Raw genomic sequence first — 10,625 nt, 5'->3', positions numbered from 1 at the left:
TACAGTGGCCAGCTAGTCTCATCCTCCTTGCTGCTATCTTCTCTGATACACTTGGTAATGCTCCATACAGACCAGTGTTGATTTCGTCGACTAAAACTAAGACGAAAAATGTTTGTCGACTAACCTTTTTCCACTGACGAAAACTAAATGAAAACTAAGCTATAGACTAAAACTAAGACTAAATCTACCGACAATTTCGTCAACAAATGATACTAGACTAAAATGCTAGGAAGGGACTAGTGGACAAGAGATCCAGAATAAGTCATTTTTCAATTAGTTGCAGGCTGAAAATAGACGATCTACAAGATCTTGTAGATCGGCTATTTTCAGCAAGTCATTACGACGGCATCAAGGCCCGCCAAAATACATTTTGTTCGACTGAATCAACCGTAGACTTAGTCGACTAAAATCTTGTGATATTAAGTCGACAAAAACTAGCCTAACACTAAAACGTTCCAGGTGACTAAAATGTGACTAAAACTAAAATCAAAATTTGCTGCAAAAAACAACACTGATACAGATGCTTGTTGGTGATGTGCTCGTCCTGGTTGGTGTTGAGTACCACACGTAACATTCTGGTGTAGCAGGACCCGTCCAGGGGTTTCTGTAGGGCTTGTGTTAGTGTCCAGCATTCACATCCATAGAGCAGGGGTTCTCAACGTTTTTGGCCGGGGACCCCCGGAAATGCTTTGGCAATGTCTCGGGACCCCCGCCCCGCCCCCTCCCGACCCCCAATATAAATTGACTGCTACAATAACCTTAAACCATTTTGGGCGGGAACCCCTTTTGGTGTTTTAAGCATTGTTATAATTTAGCTATTGAAAAATAGCAGATCTACAAGCTCATAGCGCGCCACCGAGTGGCGCGCTATGAGCTTGTAGGTCTGCTATTTTTGAAAAATCGTGAAAATAAAAATTTTAAAAAAATTGAAAATAATTTGGGTACCCCCTAAAATATGTTGGCGACCCCCCGAGGGGTCGCGACCCACGGGTTGAGAACCCCTGCCATAGAGGAGAACAGACTCCACGGCCGCAGAGAAGAAACTGATCTCGATATGTCGGCGAAGAAAGAAAGACACTAATGTGCTTTAACCCATTCAGGCCTGAACGTCGAAATTTAAAAAAAATGTTTTCTAAATCATGACAATTTTCGGAAAGATTTGAGGCACATTTTAACGATTTTTCAAAAATAGCAGACCTACAAGTTCATAGCGCGCCACTCGGTGGCGCGCTATGAGCTTGTAGATCTGCTATTTTTCAATAGCTAAATTATAACAATGTTTAAAACACCAAAAGGGGTTCCCGCCCAAAATGGGTTAACACATTCCACGCGTTATATTATAATTGACAGGATACCGTGACTGCCGGGATTGTTTAATTACCTTTGGAGCATAACGCCAAAGTATTTGCGCCTTTGATCCATGAAAATCCGCTTGAAAACAATCCCACTTCCGTGATCCGGGTCACAGACAAAGAGCAAAAGCGAGCTAAGATTGTCCCTTGCATTGGACTCAGTTTCCCAGAAGCCCTTGCAAAGCCGGCGGTTGGTTGATTTCCGCTTACGTCGTCATAACGTGTCCGCCTCGTCATAATGTCCGAGACAAAAGCGGACTTTCATAATAACCATCTAACAACGGCAAATTAAACGCATTAAACAAATAGAGGGTTTAACGTATTATGCGTGGAAAGACAATGGAATAAATGTCGTGGAACGCGGGTTATGCGTTCAAAGTGTTTAGACACGAGACCAGATTCTACAAATGCCTTCTAAATAATGACAGTTTTCTGAAAAACCTTATGTTTCTATGTCAGTGATGCTCTAACTATTTCATGTCAAGGACCTCAAAAACTATATGTAATTATATGCCGCCGACCCCCCCCCCCCCCCATCTGAAAATATGTTGTTCCAGGGACCCCATCAGATGCAAATATTCGAGTTTAAAACATTCGCTGTGAAATAATATATATTGAAAGATTTTCACACGTTTTCACGATTTTTCAAAAATAGCAGGTCTACAAACACGTAAGCGCGCCACTCGGTGCCGCGCTATGAGCTTGTAGATCTGCTATTTTTCAACAGTTGAAGTTCTAAAATAATGGTTAAAGTGGTTAAAAGCTAACGTGACACAGATGTTTTGCAGGTCTTAATGGATTAATTATTCTGAAAAACGTTGGGGGCGGGGGGGGAGTGAGCCGGTGATTGAAGAGGTGCTCAATAGAGACAGTAAAAGATAATAGTTTTTCACCACGGGGTTTTAAGATGAATTGAAGGAGATTTAAAGTACTGTAATTGAGGTAAACGTGTAAGTTGAGTGAGTCGCTGTTGGAACTAATCAGAATTTGTAATGGCGGCAACGTTGGGGTGTTTTCACAGCCTCAACTAACACTTAATTATCTGACAGCCCTGCGATTCACAACTTACGTAAGGGGCTATTTATTTTTTATTTATTTTTTTCAAAGCACAACTGTGCACACAAGGGTTTGCGGGCCTGCAGTGTTGGGTTGTGCGTGCGTGCGTGCGTGCGTGCGTGCGTGCGTGCGTGCGTGCGTGCGAGCAGGGCCTCATTCCTCATGTTAGCACCTCTCAAAACGATCCACTTCCCCATTATTATTTCTCAGTGTTGCCACACTTGGTGGTTTGTCTTTTTGGCAAGCAGAGTGTGTACATAGTCTACATACACACGTATGTCTTTAACTTTTTGTACCCGCATCCACACACACACACACACACACGCACACACACACACACACACACACACACACACACACACACACACACACTAGTTTACCCACTTCACGTTCCTTAGAACTCCAGCAATGATAGTTCCTCTTCACGTTTCTTAGAACTCCAGCAATGATAGTTCCTCTTCACGTTCCTTAGAACTCCAGCAATGATATTTCCCCTGACCTCTGACCTCTGACCTCTTCACAGAGTGTGAACAACCGTCCCAAGTAGGTGACTTTAGGGACCTCTTTTTGGCTCCCCTGCACCCCAAGTTTAAAGTCCACATGTCCATATATGGATGTGGTTTAAATCCTCAGAAATAAACAGCATTATTAAGCTTTTAACACTTTGACCGCTATCATTTATTGAAAAATTAGGATCTAATTCACGCCAGCATTTTTTAAATTTGAGCTCTTATTTTGAAAATCCGCCATTTCCGGTCCACAACCGGTAGTCCTACGTTAGGAGTTTTCACACAGCTGGATGGGCCTTGTTTACAAAGTGAATCCAGGCCGGAGCTCCGGAGAGCTCTAGATTGTCAGCTCTGTGCCGTCAAAGAAACGCTGTTTTGACCAAAAATGCCATCTGGGACAAGGAATAGGAGTTACAGGCGATTGAAAGAAATGGATAGAATGGATGCTTATGGCGACGACGATCTAAGATGGGCGATCCATTTCTGTGCTAACAACACAGCTAGCTAACCGGCTAACGTGAGTAGCATTTTGGCTCGAGCAATCGAACGCGCTATAAAAGCTCAATTGCCGTAGGCCGTCGGCAATGGCGATAAGCGTCACTATCAAAATTAGGCTTCAATTGACTTTAATCGTCGGCAATGGCGCGGAGGGTGTTAAGTACCTTTTTCCTTTCTCTGTTTTTGCCCTCATTATTTTGGTAATCCATATCCCATGAATTAAGATCCAACACAATTTATGAGCGGAGGGTCTCTTTCAATCTTCTGCATGCGTTCAAGTGAGATGAAGTGTGTGTGTGTGTGTGTGTGTGTGTGTGTGTGTGTGTGTGTGTGTGTGTGTGTGTGTGTGTGTGTGTGTGTGTGTGTGTGTGTGTGTGTGTGTGTGTGTGTGTGTGTGTGTGTGTGTGTGTGTGTGTGTGTGTGTGTGTGTGTGTGTGTGTGTGTGTGTGTGATTCATCAATTCAATCTTATGTGATGCTACCAGATTTCAAAATTGTTGTGGCATTTAACTTGGGACTTTAAATCCACAAAGTAAAATTGCAAATTTGATCTTTCTTTGTATACAAACCATTTTTGTTTATTTATTATTTAATCTCAGGAGAACGTTAGGAGCCATCTCATCATCTCACCTTTGGAGACCTCCCAGTCGTTGCTCCAGCATCAACAGCCTGGTAAGCTGTAAAACGCACGCACGCACGCTTGAACCCAATATTGGTATATTATCTTCCTTGCTTTGCGCTATAGCTGCAAGTTTCAATGTGCTAAAATTTGATTTGTGCGATCAGTATATAGTATGTGTGTGTGATTTAGAAGTATGACTAGAAGTGCTTTATTCCATGTTTTCTTTTCACCAGGCACAAGAGTTCCTCCCCATTCCAGACTTGGGTCACAGTCTCCTGGGTGACCTGGGGGAACTCGGGGAACCCTCCCCTTGCAGCATCGCAGAAGACCTTCGCATCGAGCTCGACCAGTCGGAGCTCCGGCAGCAGGAGCTTCTGGTGCGCGTGCAGGAACTCGGCAAAGAGTCCGCGGAGCTGAAAGGCGTGGTCAAAGACCTCGAAGAGCAGCTTCTGGCTGCCCAAAGGGCCTCTCCGGACCAGACTCCGTCGTCTATCCCTGAAGCTGGCCACCAGGAGAGGGCGAATCACCTTCAAGCTAACAGTGAAGCGATCAACTGCGAGCTCCAAGCTCGACTGACCGCGGCGGAGAACAAAAACATGGAGCTCTTCTCCAAGCTTGACGGGGCGCTCAGCGAAAAGGGCCAGCAAACGGCCAGCTACTTCGACTCGGCCTGGAAGATCCAGGAGCTCTTGGACAAGCTCAAGGCGACCGAGGAGGAGAGGCTGCAGGTTAAGAGAGAAGCCGAGGACAGGGCGAGGCACGCCGAGCGCCTTTCCCAGGAGCTCAAACTCCGCGAAGACGTGACGAGGAGGAGCGAAGAGCAACTGGCCGACGTGAAAGCCAACGCCCGGGAGGAGCAGCAGGGGGCGCTGCAGCGACTGGAGGAGCTCCAGGGCGCCGTCGGTCGAATCCAAGGGGCTCTTACTCTGAAGGAGAAGGAGACGGGGAACCTGAGAGCTCAGCTTCAAAACCTGCAAGGTTCACTGGAGAGCAGAGAACGGCAGGCCGAGGAACTGAGGAAACGACTGCAGGAGGAAAGGGAGGACGTAGAACGGAGGTTTTTTACCAGCGGTAGCCAAAATGACCTGCTGGAGAGCCAGGTCCACGAGTTGACGGAGCATCTGGAAAACTGCGAGAGAGAGCTATTAATCCGCTCTGAGAGAGTTAGACATCTAGAGGAGCAGATGGAGAAGAAACAGAGTCTGTGTGTAGCTGTCCCTGGGAATGAAGTCCATTCCTGTAATCATACCAAAAACCTTGAAGACTACAAATCCCAATGTACCACTCTCATGGAGCTAAACGGCAAATTACTCCAGACAGTCAAGAGGAGCGAGGAGACTACCAGGGAGATGGCTGAGAGCAGGGTAGCCATGATGGACCAGCTTGCTTTCTTGAGAGCATCTGAGAAACACCTGAAGGGCAGGGTGGACGCTGCCAGTATGAGCGTTGAAGACAGGGAGTGGAAGCTCCTAGAAGAAAACCTGCGTTTGGAGGAGATGGTCCAGAAATCTCTCGTCCAGAGTGAAACCTGCGATGCTCGGCTCAAAAGACTCGAGCGTGATAACAGGGACCTTCTAGAGGCACAGCTCTCCTTAAAGAAGCAGCTGTCCACAACTCGGGAGGAACACGACGCAGCCACGGCCAAAGCCTCTGAGTTGGACAAGTACCTGGCCATCTCCCAACGAGGCCAAGTCGAGCTCCAGGACAAGCTCTATGGAACGGAGGCTGAGCTCAGAGACCAGACCCATGAATGTGAGCTTCTGCAGCGGGCTGCTAGGGCAGAGGAGCAGGAGAGCAGCACAAGTGAGGTGGAGAACGAAAAGGGAGCCGCAGAGAGCACCGAGAAGATGCAGAAGCTTCACGACAGTCACCAAACCGCCAAAGAGGCCAACACCAGGTTGGTGGTCACCGAGGCCCACCTGGAGCTCAACGTCAGGGAGGTACGGAGGCTCCAGGAGGAGGTGGTGCAGCTCCGAGCTCAGCTGCTGGGCGGGGCCGAGGAGAGGATGAAGGCCCAGGCCATGCAGGAGGTGTCGGAGGCCTCCAGGGACGACCTCCGTCTCCTGACGGAGCAGCTCAAAGTGCAGGTGGAGGAGCTGAACCGCCGGCACGTGGACGAGATCCTCCAGTCCAGGGAGCGCGAGGAGTCGCTCAGCCGCGACCGCGACTGCGAGGCGCGGGCTCGCATGGGCCTGGCCGCGGAGGTGACGGCCTCCCGGGAGGAGCTCTGCGACCTGAAGCTCCGCTACGAGGCTGTGTGCCTGGAGAACGGCGAGTCCCGGGAGGCCCTGCACAGGGCCAACACGGAGACGGCCGAGCTGGGCGTGCACCTGTGCATGCTGACCGCCGAGAACGAAGAGGCCCGCATACGCTGGGAGGGCCTCTCCACCAAGCTCCAGGAACTGGAGGACGAGGCGGCCCAGGAGGCGGAGAGGCTGAGCACCAGCATGGAACAGCTCCAGCAGGAGAACCAGGAGCTCCAGCAGCAGTGCCACGACCAGCAGGGTCTGCTGCAAGGTTACAATTTACAAAGTTTGGTATTTTTCATTATAATTTAGTTTTAGTTCGTTTTGACAGAAACAAAAATCAAATTTTGTTAGTTTTAGTTTTTAGAGCAGTAGTTTTTGTTAGTTTTTATTTTTATGAATGCTTAGTTTTTGTTTTTATTATCATGGGGAGAGAGTATGTTTTGCACTCCGTCCGTGTGTCCGTATGTCCGTCCGTCTGTCACCGTTAACTCGGTCGATGCCAAATGTTGCACACATACTGGATACCTGGATGCCAAAGATGAACCGATGCCCCAAAGTTTTCATAACGTGCATAATATTACTCCTCCAGATTCTGTCCAAAAATCCCACAAATCGTTACACACTATCTCTATAGTCATGTGTTCAAGCCGGATCTGTCCGATATGTCATATTCCATCGTAATTGGCTAACATTGGCTTTCAAAGTTTGCAGGATTGGCCCGTTTTGAACAAAAAGCCTCAAATCATGAACGCAGCGTGCAATTTACGTGAAATCTTTCACAGACTTTCCTACTAGGCTGAGGAATATATCCCACCCTTTTCACATTGGCCTGTTACAGTGCCACCAACAGGTGGAATTTTGCAAAACACATTTTTGAAATGCCTCAAATCATCCAATTGCCATCCAAGGCGTAAGAAGAAATGGCACCCTTTTCACATTGGCCTATTATAGCGCCACCAGGAGGCCACAACCTGACCTGCCCTGGTGGAGACCTGTGCCCCAAGGGGCACTATCTAGTTATTTTATTTTCATTTATTTTTTAAATTTTAGTTTACAGTCAGTGAAAAAAGGTAGTCGACGAACATTTTTCGTCATAGTTAGTTTTAGTTTTTTCTGCCCTTTTCAATCCTGCACCTGACAAATAAGTCCAGTGCATGATTGAAAAGGGCCAGAGTAAGTATTGTGTAATAAAAACTCACATACTTACAGTATATTATATATAAATATTCATCCATCCATCCATCTTCATCTTCAACCGCTTATCCGTAGTCAGGTCGCGGGGGCAACAGCTCCACCAGAGTGCTCTAGACTTCCCTCTCCAGAGCAACATTAGTGATTTCCTCCTTGGTCTGCCCCGGGGTCTCCTCCCAGTGTAAATATTCAGTTTTAGATTAATCTTACCAGTAAGACGCCTGGGGGCGAGGCAGGTCGCGTGCACGCATCTGCCTCGTTGACGGAAGACTGCTGGGCGAGCGCTGGCGCTTTGGCATGGGGGGCATCAGCTATAGCTATAGGTTGTCTCCATATATGGAGCTCAAGGTGAAACCGTGAAAGCCTTCGTTATTTCACCTAGAGCTCCATATAATGGAGACAACCTATAGCTCCATGTACAACAGCCTTTTTCAATATCCAGCATTTCAGTTAGTTTAAGTTAGTTTTGTAAACACACAATACAGTTTCAGTTAGTTATCATTTTTCTTTTACTTTTCTAGTTTTTATTTAGTTCAGTTAACGGAAATGTTTTTAAATGTTTTTAAATTTCTTTAGTTTTAGTTTGAGCTATAATATCCTTGTGGTGTGTTGGCAGCCATGCATGTGCTCCAGGCCGACCTGGACAAGGCCCAGCGGGAGGCCAGGGCCGTGCAGGACAGCGGTCAGGAGGAGATCCAGGCGCTGCGCTTCCAGCTCAGCAGCCAGGCCATGAGCCAACGCAACCATCTCAACGTCAGTCATTTACCTTTACTTTAACCTATTTAGGCCTGACCTAAAAATGTTTTTTAATTCTTCTAAATCCTCCAGTTTTCTGAAATAAATATTTTTACGATTTAAAAAAAATAGCTAAATTATAACATAATGTTTAAAACACCAAAAGGGGTTCCCGCCCAAAATGGGTTAACCCATTTAGACCTGACACTAGATTCTACAAAATAATGTCTTCTAAATCATGACAGTTTTCAGAAAAATCTCAAGTTTCCAAACATTTTCATGTCATGTTTTGGGACCCCCAAAAATATGTAATATGCAATTGGCCGCCGACCCCAATCTGAAAATATGTTTTTCCAGGGACCCCCCAGAAGCAAATATGTGAGTGAAAAATGTTCGCTCTGAAAGAATATATATTCCAAATTTGCACCACATTTTCACGATTTTTCAAGCTCGTAGCGCGGCACTCGGTGCCACGCTATGAGCTTGTAGATCTGCTATTTTTCCACAGCTAAAGCATAACTTGTCATTCATTAGATAACATTGTCAAAGCCGGCAATAAATATGTCTCGGTTTTGCTTTTTTTTCCTTCAGGAACTAGACCAGGAGCTACAGGAAGTGAGGTCACAGCTGGCGGCTAAGCAGGAGAGGGAGGTCGCTCTGGAGAGCAAGGTACAACAGCTGGAGGTGAGTGGACAACCTCTTTTCCAGATGTTTCATTTAGAAAAGCCGTGCCACGCCGTCACAATGCAAACTGTTTTCATGGTGGTTAGTCTCAGCGTTTACTGGAACGGTTTTACAGTGTGTGTGGGTGTGGGTGGCAGGTTGGCCAACGCTGCCCCCTGTGCCCTTTAGCAAGTCACTGCTGCGTGAAACCCCCTAACTAGCTGCAGCTGCTCGGACACGGCGCTGCACCGCGGACTGCAGCCGTGCGTGATGGATATGCGGTGTTAGGGCTGCGGCAGTTAAACAAACTAATCTATTTAATCCATTGTCATTTCTTTTTAATTTTAATACAATAATAAAGGTTTTCAAAAGTGCATCTGATCTATAAGCTTACAATGTGTGTAGCCGTTGTGTATAACAAAATGCTTAATCAGACACTGCGCTGTAGCTGGGCAGACGCCGGCCAGCGCGACACTAATTGAATACTTTCATTACCAAGCGAGGAAATACCTCGTTTTGTTGTGTTTTGGGTCAATTTATTAATTTATGTATTAAAGTAGTCGTGTAAATAGTGGGATAATGTAACCTTCAGACTGATTACCCGCCTCCGCTTTGCGTGGGTGCACAGCCTGTCAGTGATTTACCCATAAACAATGACCACTCAGCCATACATTATCCCTTACATAAAACAAATTGGAAGCAAGCCCAAATAAGCAACTACACTCTGGAAACAAGTAATAGCAGTCGACTTTGAGGCTTAATCAGGAGTTGCAGTAGCCACGGGGTAATCTAGGCGGTGGATATTGCTCTTGTCTTCATGGCTCAGTGGCCTTGTGGTTAGACTGTCCGCCCTGAGACTGGGAGGTCGGGTGTTCGATCCCCAACCGGGTCATACCAAAGACTTTAAAAATGGGACCCAATGCCTCCCTGCTTGGCACTCAGCATCAAGGGTTGGATTGGGAGTAAGACATACTAGCGTCAGGTCCAGGGGGTGTACTTGTGCATCAAAGCTGCCTCACGCTACAGAAACAGGAGATAGGCTCCTGCCATATGGGCCTCATGGCTTGGCCGGGCCTCATGACATCATGGCTCGGCAAGGCTTACTTCATGTCTTATATGTATGTAAATTGTCTTGTTCTTTGTGTATATGTGTTCTGCATACTTGGCTGCTGGGTCGCAAGACACATTTCAGTGTGAACTGACAATAAAGTACTATATTATATCATATCATATCAATGCGCGGACATACATGGCAACAGCGTTTTGCTGCACTGCTTGCAGACTGAAGCTGGGCAGCAGATGGAGCAGGCCGACGCCCACATGGTCCAGACTGACAGGCTGATCCTGCAGAGGGAAGAGGAACTGGACGAGCTGAAGGGGAATTTATACAGGTGAAAACACACTCATAATCACATGCATTTATACAGGTGAAAATACATTCATAATCACATGAATTTATACAGGTGAAAACACATTCATAATCACATGCATTTATACAGGTGAAAACACACTCATAATCACATGCATTTATACAGGTGAAAATACATTCATAATCACATGAATTTATACAGGTGAAAATACATTCATAATCACATGAATTTATACAGCTGAAAACATATTCATAATCACATGAATTTATACAGCTGAAAACATATTCATAATCACATGAATTTATACAGCTGAAAACATATTCATAATCACATGAATTTATACAGCTGAAAACATATTCATAATCACATGAATTTATACAG

At 46.2% G+C, this 10,625-nt stretch overlaps 1 protein-coding gene across 4 annotated transcripts in view; it reads left to right on the top strand.

Moving 5' to 3' along the window:
* LOC306926106 (FYVE and coiled-coil domain-containing protein 1-like) overlaps positions 1-10,625 on the top strand; it is a 52,489-nt gene that overhangs the window by 22,199 nt on the left and 19,665 nt on the right. For 3 of the 4 annotated variants that reach the window (XR_013790371.1, XM_079505366.1, XM_079505365.1), the window contains exons 7-11: positions 4,014-4,086; positions 4,270-6,568; positions 8,093-8,229; positions 8,803-8,895; positions 10,156-10,265. Coding sequence is in view for 3 of the 4 variants with exons in the window: in XM_079505366.1 (XP_079361492.1) it covers positions 4,014-4,086; positions 4,270-6,568; positions 8,093-8,229; positions 8,803-8,895; positions 10,156-10,265 (2,712 nt within the window). In the remaining variant the exon portion in view is untranslated. The remainder of the gene's footprint in view (positions 1-4,013; positions 4,087-4,269; positions 6,569-8,092; positions 8,230-8,802; positions 8,896-10,155; positions 10,266-10,625) is intronic. The other variant, XM_079505367.1, reaches the window with a different exon arrangement.

Source organism: Electrona antarctica (assembly GCF_951216825.1).
Source record: "Electrona antarctica genome assembly, chromosome: 1".
In the NCBI taxonomy this organism is placed as follows: domain Eukaryota; kingdom Metazoa; phylum Chordata; class Actinopteri; order Myctophiformes; family Myctophidae; genus Electrona; species Electrona antarctica.
Note: the sequence above shows the minus strand (reverse complement) of the source record. Positions and strands in the feature narration are given on the sequence as shown.